Genomic DNA, 22,562 nt, shown 5'->3' on the forward strand with positions numbered 1-22,562 from the left:
TGGGTGCTCAGTTATCATTGGGCGGCTTGGGTTTCCTGCTTCCTTAGGGTTTTTGTTTTTTTTGTCTTTTGTCTTTATAAAGTGGTCATAGCCTTTTCTTCACCGGCCACTTACAGTTAGCATGCCAATTCCACTTCCCCTGCCTCCATTTTCTTTTCCAACTGATTCAAGGTTCCATGCCTACTGATGATGCTCAAAATCTTTATTGGGCTGTTTTTTTATATTCCTCTCCCTTACGTTTTCCCCCCTGCATTCCTGAATATTTTTCTCCTTCTATAACCTTGGGGTTCCCCCTAGTATGCTGATACTTTTTGTGCATGGGTGATCCATAGTCAGAGAATGATATTTGGTATCAGTATACAGCAGCCCTCCCCAACCTGGTACCCTCCAGGTGTCTTGGACTATAATACCTCAATTTTGGCCATGCTGGCAAGGGCCAATGAGAGTTGTAGTCCAAGACATTGTGGAAGGCACCATGTTGGGAAAGGCTAGTATATAGGATGTTACACTTTAACCAACATCCTCTGTATGAGAGTTTGATGGGCCTTAGATAACTTTCACTTGGCTTTCAATAAATATCTCTACTACTGCTAACAGTACTGCCTTCCCTGTCCCTTGGTTGTGGTTGGACACTGAACAGTTGTCTGCTGCTAAGAGGATGCCCGATCCATACCCATTCCACAGGGGGGCGGGAAGAAACATCTCAAGTTGTAAGGATACCAGGATCTAAACATGAGACTGTACAAATTCCCTATCCTTCTATAGTCTCTTGGGAGCTCAGCCAGCATGTAATCAGCTGTACTGAGATATTTGCAGCATTTCTTTTATCAGTTCTTAAAAAAAATCTATAGCATAATTAAACCAGCGGATGCATCCTTAACAAAATGTAAATATTATTAAGGACATCAGTGTTTTACTAAGGCCAAACAAAATGACCTGCAATGAAACTTAAGTCATCATTTCTTTGAGTCATTTTCTTGCCATTAAATCAGCTCATTGCAGGACACGCTGACATCTTGCAAATCATATACAAATTTACAAAGTGGAAGCTATAAAATGGGAAGCTGCTGGGATATATCTCTAATATTTATTGTGTAATTGAATCTTTAACTTAAATGTGATGTGAATAAAACTAGCTTTCTTTATAGTAATGAAGCGGAACTGAAGAGACAAATCTGCCTTTTTCTAGGGCATATTATTCATAAAGACAGCAGTGACAAATCTGACTATATATATCATGGATTTTTCAGAACATTTGACAAGGGTTAAATTAATTAGTTTTATTCATAACTAATCAGGGATGCCACTGGAACCAAGTTTGTTTTGTTAAGTTCCTTGAACATAGGAATTTGTCATATAGCACATTTTGATGCTATACCGGCTCCATTCAGACATCACACCAAACTATGGTTAAGAAAGCACAAATACAGTTTGGTTTGATGTCTGAGTGATTGATGTGCAAACTCCCTCCACTGGTTTCTTATGTAGGCCACTGATAAAGAGCTCCCTCTGTGAATGATCAAGGTAAAAGTAGTATAAGAAAGAAAGAAAGAAAGAAAGAAAGAAAGAAAGAAAGAAAGAAAGAAAGAAAGAAAGAAAGAAAGAAAGAAAGAAAGAAAGAAAGAAATTTTCAGTTGTTTTGTATGATTTCAGCGCCTGCACATTTAAAGTGTCAAACCTGTATTTGGGATGTATCTTTTCATACTGTGATTGATAAGATTACTGTCCCCACTCCCTAAAGGCACACAAAACCCCTAAGCATAGAAAACTAGCATGCCAGGAAGATGACTTGGCCCCTGACATCCATGACTCTTTTTGTTTTGTTTTGTTTTGTTTTGCTTGGCACAGCATTCAGTCATCTCAACCTGAAATAGTACTGCACAGACAAAGGTTCACCACCTTAGTACAACTAGACCTTACTCATAGCACTCTGAACCGCTTCAAAAGAATGCTCTTGGAAAAACATCTTCTGTTTTTATAACTGACTCTATAGATCCAAGGTAGATAGAATTCAGGATGTAGCTTCTGCCAGAGTAAGTGTATTACTGTTGAATTAGGAAGATAAACAGTCTTCCTAATATCTGTGTACTGTGGCATGACTCATCACATGGGGAAAAATATATATCTAAAAGTGATGCATTTGCTGACAGAAACGGAGACTCAGATTCTTGGCTGTGAATATAAATAGTACCAATACTACATAGTTAATAGCAATGTTTTGTTTTTATGCAACTTTCTCATTAGTAGAAGAAGTCTTTTTAAAAGGAAAAAAAAAGAAATAAGATAGGTGACTGAAAGTTGTGTTTCATCAGGAATGCATACTGCATAGAAACTAAGCACTCTTTCCCAAAGAGAAACACAAGCTTTTTCGACACAATGAAAGACAGAAGCTCTGTTCCAAATATCTTTGCTTGCATTAGTGCCTTTCTGGCACCCCAAGAATTCCCCTACATTTGGACCTGAGTGTATGCAACTTGCAAACCAGGCATTTGCCCAACACGTGGTAGGTAGAGGGGAAACAAAATCGATCCATCGGATGCTTAGCACTGTCAAGGCTTCTAAAAGTCAATGAGGGACTTTTAAAGGCTAATTGGCAATTTACACAAATAAAAAATAATTTAAAAAAGCCAAAACAACTATTGGACAGATATGCACACAGTTCTGTTTGCCACTGCTACCACTGGATAAGTATGTGTGGGAAAAGGAAGAGGTAACTATCAGCAACAGGAAGATTTATTTACATTTATATTCTGGGGTCCTCCCCACACACACACACCTTGTAAAATTCAGCAGCATCAATTTTGCCTTTATTATTTTGCCTATTATTATTATTATTATTATTATTACTACTACTACTACTACTGCTGCTGCTGCTGCTGCTGCTGCTGCTGCTGCTGCTGCTGCTGCTGCTGCTTCAAGGAGGTGCTTGGCACATAAGGAGTCTCCAAGTGACTTACTAAATTTAAAAATATCAAGCATGGCATAAAATGAGAAAAAATAACAATGTTTTACAATAAAAGCCATACAATAACTGATAAAACTTCAGCAGCAAAGCATGCCATCAATAGACAGCAAAATCATAATCATTTAAACAATTATTTAGGTGAGAAATTCAATACAGAAGAAACCATATGCTACAGAAGTTCTTTTCTTATGACAGACTGTCATGATTTTAACATAACAGCTGAATGGGGTTTATTCTCATGATGTAGGCACTATGCTTCTTTTAATCCAGATCCACTGCCAATCTTACAGGTTCTTGTGATGCTGAAGGAGACCACAAGATCCTCTTTCTAATGCCATCATGCTACAAACCTTTCTGGCACCCCAAGAATTCCCCTACATTTGGACCTGAGTGTATGCAACTTGCAAACCAGACAACATCTGAATGTTTGGAAAATTTATGGTCTAAACTATCATACAGTAAAAGGTTATGGCTTTTGTGTTACTATTGCCTCCTGGGATATGAATGGTGGTCTAAAAGGTAAAGGTAAATGTTCTTTACCCCCTATGCATTACTGAAGAATATATTTCAATGGCAGCAACTTGATTTACTGTTATATCTGTGGGCCCTCTTGCTTTAGCTGAGTTTATCAAACACAAGTTATAAATATTCTGGGATAATGCCGAAATAAGTATAAGGCAGAGAAGACAAATTCAATCCATTACTGCTCTCAAACCCTTTGATGCCCAATATAACAAAAGCTGAGGTAGCTAAACAGAAAACACAAATAACATCTCCATTCAGTTAGTGCTGGTAATTAGAAATCCTTTACAGCACTTAGTGGATTTTTATTTTTCATTTACTTTTATGTCCAGTTACAAAAACAGAGAAGAAGTTGCAGTGTGAAAGAGAAGGAAGAACAAATATATAGCCATTGGCTAGCCCCTAAGACCCAGTTCATTCCGCCTCTTTACATGTAAAGATTAATGTTTAATGCAAAGCAAACCTGTACATACCTTAGTGTGTGCAGGGTTCATCTATATCCCCACAGGATGGATGGATCACATAAATGGTGTGTACAGGCATACACTGTGCTCTATATGCGGTACAGCAAGAGAATGGTGTCAATCTACAGAGCTAAAATATGCTCCTTACAAGAAGTCTCTGGTTCACAGAGGATGCTGCTATCTACTCTCCATCTATGGTGGCTGCATTATGCAGCTGTTCCCTATGTCTCCACTGCCAGTAACAGCCAGTAGACCCCCCATATTTCCCCAGCATTTGTTGCCACTCATCATGCAGAGCAGCAGCTAAGTGGTGCTTTCATCCATTCCCCCACACACTGTGATGTGTGTGGTGTCTAGAGCATTGGCTCCTTATATGAAAAACTCTGGCTCCTAAAACATTGCATGGAATGTCTTGACTGAAAAGTGGGATACAAAGGATAGGCACTCAAAGCAGCCCATAGGCTCATTTGCATAAGAATTTATTCAGGGGGAGGGGCCAAGAGGATGGGATTTTCAAGTTGGGTGACTTTTCAGTGGTTTTCCTCAGGACCCAGACAGTTTTGAGATAATTTTATCTAAGCACCTCTGAAGATAGCTTATGTGAAGCAAGAGTGTGCAAGGATTGGGGGGGGTCACATCTCTGGAATATACGGCCATCTCTATGTGTCTAATAATTTTCTGGGGAATGCTGAGGAAAGATTTAATTTTTGTAATCTACCACACAACCACATTTCACTGTAAGCATGGCTATCAACTCAGGTCAAAACTTGAAATAAATGATACATTGTCATGAACCCTGCTGGGAGGGGGTGGACAAATGAGAACGAAGTGGAGGAGGAGGATTTAGAGTGGGATGCTCGAGCTGGCAAAGGGCCGAGTGGGAAGTGGGATCCAGAAGGTGCCCCAGCTCTGGACTTGGACAGTTCAACCTCAGCAGCTCCCGATACCCCTGTGGAGAGTTAACCTGACCAGCTGGTTGTTTCCCAGCCTGACACTTCCTCTATCCCTGCGTCTGCATCGTCAGCAGGCAGCTCCTTTCCCCTCGGAGGGGGAAGATGGGATGGTGACAGAAGGTCCACTTTGCCTCGCACCAGTAGGCGAATGCGGCGGAAGATTCAACAGACACAGTTGAGGCAAAGCCTTTGCTTGCGTGCACGCTCCCAACAGTAACAGTTGGCACGTGCAAGCAGGGTGTCCATCCAGACTTACTTAAGCTGAGTGGAGGGGGGGAGTAGTTGCTGAGTCAACATCTTAAAGCCACGAAGTTGTGCCTAGTTAGTCCTAGAGAGATGCTGAGTAAGCCGTAGACAGATTCTTGAAGTGCACTGAATTGAAACTGTCTCTTACTACAATAAAATAAAAAAAACAGCCATGTCTGAGTTCTTTGAGTTCAGGCAAGACACATTGGGTGATATCCAGTTGGTGTCCTTGCATGAACTCAAGGGCTTTTGATCCAGTGGAAGGCATCTGCTCACAGAAGAGGAGGGAATGCAATTTTTGCTAGGTTCCCCTTCCCCTGGCAGCCCTCCCCTCAAAAATCTGTTCTGGAAGGTTGGGACCATCCTCTTCTGTGAGCGGAGGGTGGATGTCTCCGCGAACACAACAGCACTAAGAACCCTACTTGGACATCACCTATCGCTTTCCTTCTCCTAATTGGATTTTACTGCATCTATGGCAGCAATCACTTCCAAAATCTTCCACGGATCATTGTAAAATTATTTATTTCATTTATTCCTGATGTTTTTTACCTGCTATAAAGACTCAAGGGTGTTGATATATATTGATATGTTAGTATTTTTGGATTCAGTGTAAGAAAACAAATTCTTTACCATGTGTTATATATTAAAGTTTGTAAGCTTACTTCAGTATAAGGAAGTATTTACACGTGACTGATTGATGGATAGATATTTCCTTCTAATTATTAAACCTAAAAATTAATATTCCATAAGAGAAGAACCCAAAACAGAAGGATTTAAAGACTGCAACTGAGAAATTCATATCCATCAAATATAGATTTTATATCTACTATAAAGTACCATAAATGTCTCCCAGTGAAACAAATATTATGGGTTGTTCAAGACCTGCACAAATTAGGCAAATCTGAACTTGCTGTATATGGCTCATGAAATCTCTGTTCCATCTCTATTTTTAACACTGCAGTCAGTCATTATAGGCATTTAAAGGCTGATTAGGTTTGCAGAATAGTTAAAACAAAATGCTAACCACAAAGAAACATAAAGCTGCTTCCCTCTCAGTAAAAGGATATGCATGAAGGAATAATTTTAATTAACATTTTGGGTGAGGTTTCAATGAGAGCATCTCTGTGCTCAAAAATTTAAACCACAGTGTAAGATAAGTCCTCTGGGGCACCATTAGATACGTAACTCAGACTTGAGCTTAATGGAGTTCAACCCATTTGTACCACCTACACAATCTGGTCCCAATTTTTCATAACATGAAATAATATATTATGCTTGATAAAGTGCAGAACTGTGGGCGATATACTGTACATATAACTGATTGATTAGGAGGAAACAAACCAATATTTAGCTTATTCCTTGATATGATTGAATATATATATTATTAAATTAAAACATGCATTTCAGTTAGCTCTTTTATTGGTCTTTCACTTCACATCTACAAATCACAATGTGACAGGTTCGCTAGTGTTTTATCTACTGAGCATGTACCCTAACAAATTACAAATTACTACGACTGTCAAATGATTAAGTTTTAATTGATTACCCACATACTTCTTAACATATTAATCAATAAACTGATTGATTATATATGAATATTGCCTGTAATCATTTAGTGCTAGAATGTAAAATCATATTACAATAACAAAACAAAAATAGTTAAAAACTAAGAGTTCCCTTAATTTAAATCAGTAATTAAACTTGGAAACTGACTAATCATCTAAAACCAATTAAAGCTGACAGCCCTACATATCAGTGCATTCTTTTTTAATAAATCCTAGATGCTGAATCTTATTTGTATTGGGAGACATTTCACTGCAGAATTCCCCCAAAATAAAAAACCCAAATAAGAGAAAGTGACAATATATGCTTGGCCTCTACCATAAGTTGTCCTAATATACTTCTTGATCATCACAGATAATAGATTTGACTTAATTATTATACTCTAAGCAAAATATTTCATTCAAATATTTGGGGGAGAGGCTCATATTTATATCCACTCCATTGCTCTGTATAACCATTAAGGGAGGGGGAGGATGACCAATCGCAGGCAATAGATTAGGACTGAGATCCACTGGAAATGAATTCTGATATAGGCTTAAATGATGAAGTCAGTTGCAATAGACTTTCAGCAGATACAAATTGCTCCTATCAATCTAATTAACTGTCAATGGATCTAAAATTTTTAAAAAAGTTAACCAACATACAAGTAAGTGTTCATAGTTCACTTTTCAATTGTTAAATAAAGTTCAGTTTCTTAATAATGTCCCCTCAAAGGACGCAGCAAGTAAAATGGAGAAGGTATGCATTCATGGGGTTACCTGTGCATTTCTTTATATTGCTATTTCTCTTTCCATGAGACCCCAACTTGCATCCAAAATTTTCTTCCCAGAATTCTGCAAACCATACGTTCCTTCTGTTATTCGCTAGAGTTCGGCTTCTAAAATATCTATCAAAACCTATGTTGAAAAACATACATACACACAAAGAACAGGCATTAAATAATTTTTATAAAAACTTGAATCCATTTTTCAATAAGAGTATGCAGTGCAAAAAGTACTATATGTTTGTTCACAAGTAGTTCCCACTGAGTCAAATGGGTCTTAATCCTTAAGTATGCTCAGGATTGCAACCTAACCAGCCTTCATTAGTGAAAGAACAGAGAAACCAAAGCTGCATTTGCCTTCTTCTGTGCATATTCATGCAACACATGAACATGGGGATTTAAAATTTTCAGTACAATGGTAATGATGATGATGATGAAGAACCTCTGCAGTCCAGATCTGGGGAACAGTTATAAATTGCTTTGCCTTAATACCTTTTGTGAAGGGCTACTGACCAAAGAAACTAATATTCCCTTTCTGGGCAAGGTGCTTGAGAGGGTGATGGCTGTTGAGTTCCAGACACTCTTGGTGGAGACAGATTATCTGGACCCATTTCAATCTGGTTTCAGGCCTGGTTTTTGTACTGAGGCAGTCTTGGTCACTGCTGACATCCGTTGGGAGAAGAACAGGAAAAACGCAACCCTCTGCTGATTCTCTTTAATCTCTCAGTGACTTTTGATAACGTGAACCATGGTGTCCTTCTGGACTAACTTTGCAGGTTGAGAGTTGGGGATATAATAGTTCCATGACTACCTGCAAGGCCAATTCCAGAAAATAGCATTGGGGGACTTCTGCTTGGCCCCATGCCGGTCCTGGTTGGAGAAGTCATGTGGGGGTGGAGGGCTATGAAATCCATTTGATGCACTTGGAACTTGTGATGGGGAGAAATTCAATTCAGTTCACACTTAAAGCCAAATTTAGAAAATTTGCATTTTCCAAAACAAAATGAGAACCGAAACACAGCCATCCTTCAAAATTCACACTTATCCAAATTTTGCAATGAAGTTCTCCAATCATTTACATAAATCCATATGTTAGGGGAAATGTGCATAAAAATGAATACATACATGGAAATCATATACAAAAATGCATTCTCTTAGAAGTTGCTTGCAAAAATGCATACATTAGTCAAAACTACAGACAAAAATGTGTGTATTAGAAGTGATACACATTACAATGCTGAAGAATTTTCCTGAGGATTTTTTTTTAAAAAAAATGCAAATTGCTGCAGAAATGTGAAGAACTGAATTTCAGATTGGAAAAATGAGGAAGTGGGAAAACCAAAATGGACAGATCTTTCCATCGCTACTTTGATCCAAGTGGCAAACCTACAGAGAATGACACTGACTAGTCTAAAGATATTTAAACTACTGTTCTTTGCAACTCTGCATTTATGTAGGCTGCAGGATTTCTGCCTTTTGTACCACTGCTTCAGAATCTGGGAGTAAAAATGACTATATACAGGAATACCCCGATTTAAGTACCTTCGTTTAACGGACCCTCGCGATAACAGACATGCTCCATACGCCACCATACCCCGTTTAACGTATGCACGCTTCGCAATTACGGACACTTAATTGTATGATGCCACTGCCATCTAGTGGCGACTGCAGTGCAGTACATGCATAGATAATTGCTTCACTTTAAGTACATTTTCACTTTACATACACACTCCGGTTCCATTGCGTATGTTAATGCGGGGTATTCCTGTAGTCTATTCTCCAGCCATAAGTATTGGGCTTATCAGATAACACAAGTAAACTGGCATGGAGGGTGGAACATCAGAAGAGCCTGCTGGATCAGGCCAATGGCCCATATAGTTCAGCATCCTGTTCTCACAGAGGCCAACCAGATGCCAATGGGAAGCCCACAAGCAGGACATGGTAGTAGTATTGACTTTACTGCTTAGCCATAGGCCATCGCATAACCAGAACAAGTTTTACAGTAAAATTTTTGACACTTAAAATCTGATACCAAGTTATCTCTATTAAAACCCACATCCCATTACGTGTCGTTACTAGAGTGTTAAAATTCATTCCATAAAACCATAAAATAAAATGTCCTGAGAGTAATGCTTTCCTTCAGGACTCAATTTATAATGGTAAATGTTCACCCCTTAACTTCGCCCATCAATTATTTAGTCTCTAACTTGAGCTTTGCGTGGATCTTTTGAGCGGCCAAGGCAAACAGTGAAACCCTATATGTTATAGAAGAGTCCGTATTGGACATAAGGTGATATATTTTGTGACGGTCCTGCACTAAGTGTGGATGAGCCAGCAGGTCTTTTAGGTACTTGGCTTGTGGATGGGAGTACAGTGGGCAGGGCAATAAGTAATGGGGCAGATCTTCCACCTCCAATGCACCACATATACAAAAGCGCTGGTGCCAAGGTGTTTGGGAGTAGCGGCCATCCATTACTGCATTCGGCATGATTTGGAAACGTAGTGCCGTAAAGGCCTGCCTGAGTTTTACTGATGTAGGTTGAGCCAAATACGTTACTGTAAGAGCATCATGTTTATATCCAGTACTATTTGGAGAATTTTGAATTTATGATAGCCAATCTATCAATGTGGGCTCCAGATTGAATAATTGTGTCCCTTAGTCTCGTTCTGTTGTTTAGTGAGGAAAGGACCTGTGGCAAGATATGATAGGTCTGATACAGCCTGCTTATTCTTGAGATCCAGTAGTTTTCCTCCAAGGCCTGTTCGTAACAGAGATTAAGTATTAACCTAAACGGAGCATCTTTTATAGATCTCCAGAAATTAATCAAAGTGCAATGTATGTGGGCTCTGAGTGGAGGGAGGCCCAACTCTGCATGAAGCAGTGCCTCTGGGGTGCCAGGGGGAAGTACTAGAAGTCTTCTCATAAAGCAATTTAATTGCCTCAAGACTGCCTGCTTGGGCTTCATCCCATCCCCAAACTGCCACACCATATAATATCTGCAGGAGGACTTTGTATCTGAAGATTTTTAGCGCGGGGGCAATTAAGTTACCCCCTGCTGAGCGATAAAATCTGACTATAGCTCCGCTTGTTCTTAATGCTATTGCCTTGGACATTTCCGTTTGTTTCTTCCAGGAAACATTGTCAGAGAAGTGTATGCCCAAATATTTAAAGACTCTGCATTGTTCAATTGTACTGCCTGCTATTGACCATTTAAATTTAGCATGCCTTTTACCAAAAACCATCACCTTTGTCTTCTTATAGTTGATCTGCAACTTTCCCCTAGTACAATAATCATTGAGTCTTAACAACATCCTCTTTAATCTGTTGCGGGTAATAGAAAGTAATACCATATCATCCGCATATAGTAATATAGATATTTTCCTGGATCCGATTGAAGGAGGAAAGAAGGCTGGATCCGATAGTTCTAAAACTATATCATTTAAATAAAGATTAAAGAAGAATGGGGCCAGTAGACATCCCTGCTTCACCCCCTTATTTGCGACAATAGGGTCTGTTAGAGAGCCAGATAATCCCACCCTAACTCGGGCATTGGTGTTTAACTTTCCGAAGGAATCAATCAGCATTTGCTCTTCCTCATCAAAAGTAACCTCAAGCTTACTGTAGGGTTGGTCACCTCCCTGATGCTCGTTTGCTATATTCCCAATGTGTTTAACTGGTTCTTTAACACCCTGGCCCATACTTTCACTTTCTAGCCCCAGTATTTTATTAAGAGTTTTCCTGCTTCTCCACCATCTCTTCTTTCGAAGGTCCAGCACGTGGATTGCTGCAGAGAATTAAAGCTACTGGGAGGGACTTGTTCTCAAAGTAGCAATTCCAGCCTTAGCAAGAAGGATCTTGCAGTTGAGAATTCGATTCGCCACACTTCGAGTGGCGAAGGAGATCACGGTGTGGGCTCTTCTGCCGTCATAGTATAGATACTCTATCACTTCAATTTCTGAAACAGCTGGATTGAGAGGAGTTTCTTTAATATTTCCTGTAGATGTAGTTTACGCTTGAACTGAGGCAAGGAGCCTTTAGGTTTGGGGAAATTTGCCAAAACCAATTTAAAAGGATTCAATATCAGATTCCAATTTGAAACTTTTTTAGGATCCACTTTTAACAGCTTCGTGGTCTCCTTTATTTGGGCATCCGGCCGCAAGTTTCGAAGAGCCGGAAGAGACACCTGTGATGGTGAGGATACTGGGGTATGAAGGGGGAGGGCAGATATAGATATAGACCTCACAAGCAGGACATGAGAGCACTCTCCCCTCCTGCGGTTTCCAGCAACTGATATTCAGAAGCATACTGCCTCCGACCATGAAGGCAGAGTATAGCCATCATGGTTAGTAGCCATTGATATAGCAATATCCTCCATGAATTTGTCTAATCCTCTTTGAAGTCCATCCAACTTGATGGCCGTCACTTGTGGAAGCGAGTTCCATAGTTTAACTATGCACTGTGTGAAGAAGTAAGTACTTTCTTTTGTCTGTCCTGAATCTTTCTTTCAACATTCAGCTTCATTGGATGTACACCAGTTCTAATGTTCTCAATGCCATGCATAATTTTATACACTTCTATCATGTCCCCTCTTACTCACCTTTTCTCTAAACTAAAAAGCCCCAAATGCTGCAACCTTTCCTCATACTCCATCCCCTCGATCATTCTGGCAGCCCTTTTCTGAATCTTTTCCAACTCTATAGTATCCTTTTTGAGGTGAGGTGGGGAAAGAGCATAAGGAAGGTTATGGATGACAGTGCAAGAATGTGATGTGATTGGTGTGTGGGAAACTGGGTATGGATCTCAACCAGTATATGGAAAAGAAAGCTTACAAATACAGGTGGCACTAGAAGGAACTTTCCCTGTATTTTGCTTTGGCTCAGGGTTGACATAAATTGGAGGTGCAGTGAAATCTGCATCGACTGCTCCACACTACTGGTTTGAAAAACCATTTTACTCAGTAATTATACATGAGGGAACCAAAAGATAATGCTGCTGAAGAACACACAACACATATATAAGTCAAAGTATCACTCTGTGTCAGCATCAAAATACCATAAAAGAGGTTTAACTCCTGAAGTACTGAGCTCAAAGGGCCATAAAATTTGCATTTTAAGGACTCCAGGGACTAGAGCTGATAGGATTGCCTTACCGTCGATGGAAGCTCTTTTCGGCAAAATGGTGACTGCTCCTTCTGCAATCTCCTCTTGCTGATAAACAGGTGAAATTTTAGACCCCCAACTGTCTGAGCCTATCCAAAGAAAATGTCCACTTTGATTGGTTTTCTTAGCTGCTTCTAGTATTCGTCTGTAAATAAAGAAAACACGTTCTGTTAAAATGGATGCTGAAAATGGCTATTCATAAGAGACCCATAAAACTGGTTGCTTGTTACTGGTTTATCAAACATTTTTTTCTGATAGACCCAAGTATCCCCCCCCCAAAGCAGAGTGTAAAGCTACCTCTTTTATACTGAACATGGCAAACTGGTCTTTAACATACTTTCATCTATCATTCTTTTCTGTTTCATTTTCAGTACCCTGTGCCACTTTAGTTGCCAGCAGAGTTCTCTGAAGCACAGATTAGATACAAATCTCTAGACGCTCACAAAAGTCCACTTTGAATGAGAGTGCAACGTCTCCAAATGCTTCTCTGTTTTGGATCAAAATCTAAGCCTGAGAAGAATTCCTGGCTTTTACCCTGCCCATCCCTGCTAGCACTTGCCACACACACCCACTCCCAAAGCAATCCCTACCAGTTCTCTTTCCCCAAATCACATTCACCCTTTTGATTTACTCCCTTGCTAGAGCAACAGTGCAAGCAGAAGCAGTGGCACAGATAAAGAAGAAAATGGAGATTTCTCCCTTTCATCCATCTTTCTGTGTCACCCTGATGTGCTGGGTAGATTTCCATAGTAGTTCTTTCATTGTCCCCTGGGCTTTTTGGCTGTTACCCAGCATATCACTGAGACAAAGAGAAAGGGAGGAAAGAGATAAACATGTCCTTCTCTCCTCTACCTTAGCTCTACAGCTGCCATTCACATCACGTTTAGGAACAGCAAGACTGTAGGTACATTTTTTTTAAAAAAAACTAGTATATTGGCTCAGAAAATTGATCCAAGTTTTTCTGACTTTTCCCCCTGAAAAACATGGATCATTTCCAGGTTAATCAAAGGGAAGCTCACCCATCTTTAGATGCTAGGAACTACCAACTGGTTATTCTTGGCAACCTGAAATTGTTGTATCTTGGTAGATGCTATACACTGTAAAATTGCAGCACCCCACACCCCCGGTCTCAGAAGTCAGCAAATGAATCTGTACCCATTAAGATAAGCAGCATGTGTGACTAAAAATACGACTTTCAGTAACCAGTTGCCCGTCCTACGCAAGACTGAAATAGAGAAAGAAGCAAGCACCTGATATCATCCTCATTTGCAAACATGATCACTGCGCGAGCATTTGGAGTCTCTATCAAGCGCTTGACAATCTTGCCAAATTCTCCCGGTCTTGGTTCACGGGGGATTTTTAGAGACTGAGCAATGCAGACACCACCTAAGGATGGGGGAAATAAAAAAGGCAAGGTAATTGGTGACAAGCTCTAAAATATTGTTGGCATACTATCCCCATATTCACTGCACAACAGAAACAGCATAGCGGTTTTGCAGGAGACTGCCAAGCCAAACAGACTTTAGAAATGTAATCTTGCAACTCCAGTATGCCCACTGCCATCCACCAAAATAAACCATAGATGGCTGCCAAATACTCCAAATCCTTTGGTCTTTATTTTGTTGCAGACTGGCATCTATGGTCAAAAAGGACCAAGTGGTCAGCAAGTTCTCAAGGTTCAGTATTTTCCTTGCAGCACTTGAACATTGTGACTTACCAAGCATGGCAGTAAGAATGCAGCTCACTGAAAATATTGTGGTGGGTACAGTAAAGTGGCAGTGAAAGTGAATACTTCTGGGAATCACAGGCTTATCTATTCTAGTTGCTAAACACAACATTTTAATTAAGTTGGCTTCGTTATTTAAGCATCTGATTAAAGCAGTGTTGTGTCATCAATAAAACTTACAAATTACTCACATGTGAATTAGCAAAAGCCCAATGAACATACCTGTACATTTTCCTGACAAAATCTGGGTGTGGACGTTAGGAAGACTATATACTCTCTATTGTCATATGTAGAGACCGTTAAACACTGTTCAGCTTATTGGAAAGGCAGTATTTCAAGACAGTGACCCCATCTGCATGATACATTTAAAGCAGTATTATGTCATTTGAAACAGTCATGGCTTCCCCCGAAGAACCCTGGGAACTGTAATTGTTAATGATGCCGGGAGTTGTTAGGAGAGTCCTATTCCCATCACAGAGCTGCAATTCTCTGTGTAGAATTATACAGAGTGGCATAATAATAAATCCCTCTCCCCAGGGAACTTTGGGAACAGTAGTTCTGTTAGGGGAATAGCCGTTCTCCTAACAACACTCAGTACCCTTAACAAACTAACGTTCCCAGGGTTCTTTGGAGGGAGGAAAACCATGACTCTTTAGAATGGTATAATCAGTGGGTTTTTGTGATTGTACTCACTGGTATAGAATACTGTCACTTTTTTTCTTTTCCTTTTCTTTTTGCAAGATATGAGTCCCTGCACCTCATTTTTAGGGGGGGGACACTGGGTATAACAGTGTTTTAAATGTATAGTGCAGTTGGGGCACCTGCTTTGTGTAGTTAAGGTAACCTTGACTTCTTTCTCTCTCTCTCCTATTGTCTGTTTAGGTTTCTATCCCCTAAGTGTGTGAGAGGTAGGGTTGGTGAGAGCACCCTTTTTTTAATCCTCTAGCTTGGGAAGGATTTCCGCTGTCCTCTTCTGCTGTGATTTTGCTATCTTATAGTCTTTTGCTTGCTGATTGATCTATGACATTTTATTGTATATATTGTTTTAAAATGCTGTTTACCATTTTAGGCATGAAAAGTGGTGTATAAATGAATTGTAATCATAATAATAACAACAATAATAACAATAACAATATTATCTGGATCCGTTTCAATCCGGTTTTAGGCCCGGTTTTGGCACTGAAACAGCCTTGGTCACCCTGTATGATGACCTTTGTCGGGAGAGGGACAGAGGGAGTGTGACTCTGTTGATTCTCCTTGATCTCTCAGCGGCGTTTGATACCATCGACCATGGTATCCTTCTGGGGAGACTCGCGGAGTTGGGAGTTGGGGGCACTGCCTGGCAGTGGCTCCGCTCCTACTTGGCGGATCGTCGCCAGAAGGTAGTACTTGGGGAACACTGCTCGACACCCTGGACTCTCCATTGTGGAGTCCCTCAGGGGTCGGTTTTGTCCCCCATGCTTTTTAACATCTACATGCAGCCTCTGGGTGCGGTCATCAGGAGTTTTGGAGTGCATTGTCATCAGTATGCTGATGACACGCAGCTCTATTTCTCCTTTTCATCTTCTTCAGGTGAGGCTGTTGATGTGCTGAACCGTTGCCTGACTGCGATAACGGACTGGATGAGAGCTAATAAACTGAGACTCAATCCAGACAAGACTGAGACACTGTTGGTGAGTGCCTTCCCTGCCCAGATGGTGGATGTTTATCCTGTTCTAGATGGGGTTACACTCCCCTTGAAGGAACAGGTTCGTAGTCTGGGGGTTCTTTTCGATCATTCCTTGTCTCTCGAGGCTCAAGTGGCCTCGGTGGCACGGAAAGCGTTCTACCACCTTTGGCTGGTAGCCCAGCTACGCCCCTATCTGGACAGGGACGACCTCGCCTCAGTTGTTCATGCTCTGGTAACTTCTAGATTGGATTACTGTAATGCGCTCTACGTAGGGCTGCCCTTGAAGACAGTTCAGAAACTTCAGCTAGTGCAAAACACAGCAGCCAGACTGTTGACGAGGACCAGCCGGTCCGCGCATATAACACCTGTTCTGGCCTGTTTGCACTGGCTACCTATCTGTTTCTGGGCCAGATTCAAGGTGCTGGTTTTGACCTATAAAGCCTTATATGGCGTGGGACCACAATACCTTGTGGAACGCCTCTTCTGCTACGAACCTACCCGGTCACTTCGCTCAGCAGCTAAGGCCCTCCTCCGGGTACCATCTCACCGAGAAGCCCGGAGGACAGTTACTAGATCTAGGGCCTTTTCTGTAGTGGCCCCTGAATTGTGGAACAGCCTCCCCGAAGAGGTACGCCTGGCGCCTACGTTACTATCATTCCGGCACCAGGTTAAGACCTGGCTATGCTCCCAGGCATTTTAAGGTTTAATGTTCATAACTTTTAAACTTTTATATTTTGTTTAACATATTATTTTGTTTTGTTGCTTGTGTTTATCATTTGTAATCTGATTTTACTGTGTATTTTTGTATTTTAACCTTTTTGTACACCGCCCAGAGAGCTATTTGCTATGGGCGGTTTATAAATGAAACAAATAAAATAAAATAAAAAAATAATAGTGTAGATTTGTATTAGCGTGCCATAAAGTTTTAAACCATAATGTACTTGCAGGGATGTTCTAGAATTCCTCCCAATTCAGATTTGATACTGAATTTTCCATTAATTTGCTTTTTCGCTATTGTTGTGGATTGGATTTTTATGTAGTGATTTTTCACAGCTATTTTCGGAAATGTTTTTTTCCTAAAACATCCATTTCTACAATATTGATATTAACATCAATATTTTTATCAATATTTCCTTCAATTTATATTTCCTTTAATTTATCAATATTACCTTTACGAATATCAATATTTCCTTTAAAATATCAATGTTTATACCATTTTCTTTACAAGGACGGAAAAAATAGATGGTTAAAAGCAGTGGCTTGCAGACAAAGAATGAACTCAAATCTATAGCCTGTTAGGTTGACAGAATGCTTTCAACTGTCAATGGATCCCATCTCGAGTGCTCTGTCAATTCCCATGGTCTTGCTCTATATAACCCAACATGCTCTGAAGAGACTTAACAAATTTGAAATCGTTAAGACAGCATATTTTCATGCGGGGGGTGGTGACACACTTGTGCAGCTGCCTCCACAATTACACCCAAACAGGAAGAAGATTCAAAGTTGCCAGAACTTCAACCTTATTCAGTAATGAGTAAGTGTGCAATTGACATTCCGTACTACAGTTATTAGGAACAGGTCTGACAATAAAGTTGCTCTTTTTACAAAGGCTTTATATAAAACTATGATGCAAATGCAATTGAATGCTGTGTACAGATCTAATGTTCTGTCTCAAAAAGATATTTGAAAACTGAAAAAGGTGCAGGAGAGGGCAACCAACATGATCAAGGCTGACACAGCTTCCCTATAAAGGAAGAGGAGAGCACAGGGCCAGCTCCAGGAATGTCAGGGCCCTTGGGCATCAGCTTGCCCTGGGCCCCAGCATGTGTGTGTGTGCACATGCATGCACGCACATGTGCGCACACACACACATGCGGTTCCCCCACCTACCTATCTGCTGTCTTTTACCATTGTCCTTAACAAAGATGGCGGCCACGGTTTCCCTAAGGGGATGACGCCTCCACCGCCATCTTTGTTGATGACACACGTGCGTGCTACGCAGATCGTGGAAGGGGAGAGGAGGGTCGGCTGAGGGGCCCCCTGTAGCTCCAGGGGCCGTTGGGCCAGTGCCCCACCTGGCCGCCCTTTAGAACCGGCCCTGGGAGAGCAATAAGTTGCAGCAACTTCAGGACAAAGAAAAGAAAGTACCTCACACAGCACAAATAGAAATATGTGATGATAGCCACTGGATGAGTCAAATTTATGGATAAAAGTCTATCAATGGCTACTTGTCAGCCACAAGAGCTAAATGGAGCTTCCAAGTTGAGGAATAGTATAGTATATCCCTGAACACTAGTTGTTGGGTGGCAAACAACAGGGAAGGTTTTTGTCTTCATTCCCTGACTTTGGGCTCCCTGGAAACCTCTGGTTGATATTTATTGAAAGAAGATGCTGGATTAGATAGACCTTTGGACTGATCCATGTTGTTGCTTTTATGTTCTTATCACTGATATGTTCCAACAATGTTAAATATTGGTTAGGATGGAATGTATAGACCCCTATCACAGCAAATACAATTCCAAAAGAATCAAATATATCTTGACCATACTGAAGAACTGAGATATCTGGGATGTATGAGCTAGCAAACTAATATAGTATTCAACACTACCAATAGCTTTGCTGATCTATGCACACCTTTCTTATATACTAGGGCTGTGCATTGGATTTGGCTGATGCCCAAGCCAAATCAGACCTATTTGGACGGTTTGGGTCTTGGCTGAGTCACGCTGAGATAGCTACAGATCACTCCAGGTCAGGTTGGATGACCCAGAATGATCCAGGACTGTCAAGGAGTGGGGCATCAGGCAGGAAGAAGAGGCAGCCACCAGGTGGGGAACCTGCAAAAAGGCTGAGACCAAGAAGGTGGGCCCAATGCTGCAGCTCTGCCTGCCTGAGCGCCATCCCACAGGATCAACGCCTCCACTCAACATCTGTTGAGTTGAGGGAGCGATCCTGTGTTGTGTGGGTTCTGCTTTGCAAGCTGCTTCCCAAAAGCAAAGCTGCTTCTAAAGTACCACCGCAGGATGGTGCCCTCCACCTGTCAGCTGTTGAACATAGGGAGCAATTCTGTTGGGTATCGGCTTTTCTTTGCAAGCAGTTTCCCTAAAGGAAAGCTGCTTGCAAAGCAGAAATGTGCAGTATTGCTCTCTCCACTCATCAGCTGTTGAATGGAGGGAGAGATCCTGTGGGGTGCGGCACTCATTCCCCAAAGGCTTTCCTGTAGGAAAGCTGCTCAAAAAACAGCACTCTGGAGAATTGACCCATGCTCTCGATCAGGAGTGGGGGAAGGAGATGCAATATCTCCCCCTTCCTGGCTGTATGATTAATTAGGGTTATTACCCCAATGAAACATTAGCCCACCCCCAAACTTATTTGGGAGTGATTATCATGAGGGGCAGGTGGTCCCTGGGTTGACCCAGGATGGGTTGGCCTGATGTCCCCCCCCCACCCAATTGGAGCCACACAACAGATTGGGGATATTATTTACCTCAAGTGGCTTTCCAATCTACTGCTTACCTCTTTTCATACTAAGTCAAGAGCAATATAATTTCAATATATTGCAAGGTTATGCACTTTACACCAGGGATAAAACAATCCTGTGAGACACAATGATCTGTTAAATAAAATTAAGATTTACTCAGCATTGCAGAAATTCAGGGGCATCAATAAATTCTAGCTAGTAATACTTTGCCTTGACATATATGTTAATTTTTTTAGGGAACAACCATTGAGAGTTAAAAAGAATCTACACTTTGACTCGATTATTTATTTATTTATTTATATCCCACCCTTCCTCCCAGCAGGAGCCCAGGGATTATGAAGATGGTGGGAAGTCCTGACTGTTTCATTAATCCTAAAACTGTCAACAGGTATATTTATACAAATCTGGGCAGTCAAAATTAGGCAAAGGTAATTTTTTTTAACAATAAGTCCTCATGAAAATTCATCAGTATTTTAGTGTGAATTTCTCCTCTTATACACATTTATGTAAGCAATTTTGCCTAACATACACCGTTTTGCAAAGCAATTTCCCATAACATAATGCATTTTTCTATGTTCACTGATATATGCATTTATATGCACACTTTATTCCAGTATACAGAGCTTGGAAGTAATTCGATACAAGTAACAAATCACTTGTAATTCATTACTTTTTTGAGGAACGAGTGGGTAATTCCTTTACATTTTGATTGTAATAGAACTAGGAGTAATTTTATTACTTTTGTGGAGTAATTGCAATGTTTCCAGCATTACTGTTGGGATTACTTGGGGTGGGGAGCAGGAGAAGTCATCTGCTCCTCTGATTGGTGGATGAAAATCATGTGCCTCAAACTGGGCTTCTGTGCAGTGCCGCTCTTCCCTCATGCTCTGTGGGTTGGTAGGAGGCGACGAGGGAGGAGATGGAGAGTGAGATGGGGTGGAGTGGAGAACACAATAGTTTTAAAAAATGGACGGTGGTGGAGAAGAATGGAGTGGAGGGAAAAAGGAACCAGAGGGAAAGAACATGAATAAAGGATGAGAAGGAGACAGCAGCAGAATGGAGATAAAGAACTGTGGAGGTAAAAGATGACATGTGTGTGTGTGTGTGTGTTTGTGTGTGTGTTTGTATACTATGTTTGCACTTGGCACACAAAGTGGCCTGCACCACCCTCTCTAGCTACTGTACTGCATTTGCAGTATTTTAACTTTTTTGCATCTCAGGGGAAAATGTTTGCTTGGATGACTGTCCCTTAGTTGGTGGCAGGGCAGGGTCCGGGAGGTGCTTAAGTGAGAGAGATTATGCTTGCTGGCTGAGTGGGGGGGGGTTGCACTTGGTTTGACACCCAAAAAGACTTTGTTAAAAGGAGTTTCTTTCCTGGAAGATTTGTTACCTGAGGTATTACTGTATAAAATCTGCCCCATACTGAATCAGACCATTGGCCCATTCACCACAGCACAGACTACTCTGGCTAGTATTGACTTCTTCAGAAGTCCTTCCCAGCCCTCATCCCTGAGACCCTTTATTGGAAATGTCAAGGATTGTTTCTGTGAATTTATACAGGCAAAGCCTGTGTTCTACTGACAGGGAATGGTGAGACAATCCCTATTTTATTCATCTTTGGCCTTCCTGCAATTTCCGGTGTAATTTTTCAACTTCCCACGTACCAATAGAATGTTATATTATCACTCAAGGCTCTCCAAGTTAGCTTGATTATTTTTGTCTGACCCTGACCCAAGGAACTGTGACCAACATTCATTTGGATTCTACTCTATTTCCTGTTGCTGGTTACTCTTCCGGAGCCTTAAGAAACTTTGACATGTGGGCTTTCATAGTGTCATACATTTTAAAAGACAGGTTGACATGAATGTATTTAAATAATACTTGAATAACTTTATCACTCTGACTAAAAGAACACTAAGACAACTAAACGCCTCCTACAGAAGAATTTCAAAATAATTAGAAATAAGAATGGTGCTTACCAGGAATGCATGTAACAGACTGGGAATCTCCCCCTCACTTGAATTAACAGCAGCTGCCACCGTTTGAAAGAACAATTGCTGCTGTGAGCACTGAGGGAAAGCTACAGGCAGCTGGGCACTCAGCAACTGTAATTATTCCAAAGCAATTCAACGTCGTTTCGGCCTTCGCCGCTGCTGTTGTGTGTGTGTGTGCATTGTTGCGGCCTGTTTGGGCCCTGCTGCCGGCGGTGTTGCGTTGCCGCCGTTGCTGCTGCCTGTTCGCCCGCCCGCCATCGTTGTGCCACCGTCGTTGTCATCGCCGGCCCGCTTGCGTGCGGGCGTTGTTGTCGTTGCCGGGGGGCGCGCCGCCGCTGAGGACTCCGTTGCCGCGGCCCGCGCCGTCATTGCCGTCGTCTGCCCGCTTGGACGCTGTCGCTGCTGCTAGGGGGCGTGTCGCTGCTGGGGACTCTGTCGCCGTGGCCCGCGCCGCCGCTGTCGGCCAGCTTGCATGTGGATGTTGTCGCTGTTGCTGAGGGGTGTGTCGCTGCTGGGGACTCCGCTGTGACCCGTCCTGCTGCCATTGCTGCCGCCGCCCGCTTGCGCGCGGGGCATTGTCATCGCCGGGGGGGCCATGCTGCTGCTGGTGGACTTTGTCGCTGCGGCCTGTTGTCGCCGCCGTCGCCGCCGCGGGTTGCAGGCATTTTTATTATTGCTGACGGCCATGCCGCTGCCCAGGACACCAACATTGCGGCTTACATCTTTGCTACCTTCGCCGCTTTTTGTTCGCATGTGGGTGCTGCTGTTACTGCTTGGTGCTGTGCTGCTGTCCTGGTGCCGTTACTGTGGTTTGCTTTTGGATGGGGGGCTCGAGACTGCCATCGCTGCTTGAAGAGGATTAACTAATTTTTAATGTTGTTTGTTGGGGTGTGTGTGTGGGTTAAATGTGGGGTGAATGTTTTGTATGTTTGCTTGTCTGTGTGGATTTGTGTATTTTTAACATGTGCCTGGGAGAAAAGATTCCATCCTTCGTGGGGGAGCTTTCGGGGGCCCCAATTAACGTAGTGACGGGTAATGGGAGGTATGGTGTTAGGA

General features: G+C 41.7%; 1 protein-coding gene across 1 annotated transcript in view; it reads right to left on the reverse strand.

The window, feature by feature from the left end:
• The window catches only part of GRM8 (glutamate metabotropic receptor 8), a 687,390-nt gene that overhangs the window by 319,074 nt on the left and 345,754 nt on the right, over positions 1-22,562 (reverse strand). The window contains exons 3-5 of the mRNA XM_061640177.1: positions 13,887-14,022; positions 12,627-12,781; positions 7,472-7,609 (exon numbers count right to left, since the gene is read on the reverse strand). Coding sequence (XP_061496161.1) covers positions 7,472-7,609; positions 12,627-12,781; positions 13,887-14,022 — 429 coding nt within the window. The remainder of the gene's footprint in view (positions 1-7,471; positions 7,610-12,626; positions 12,782-13,886; positions 14,023-22,562) is intronic.

Source organism: Rhineura floridana, chromosome 8 (assembly GCF_030035675.1).
Source record: "Rhineura floridana isolate rRhiFlo1 chromosome 8, rRhiFlo1.hap2, whole genome shotgun sequence".
Taxonomy (NCBI): domain Eukaryota; kingdom Metazoa; phylum Chordata; class Lepidosauria; order Squamata; family Rhineuridae; genus Rhineura; species Rhineura floridana.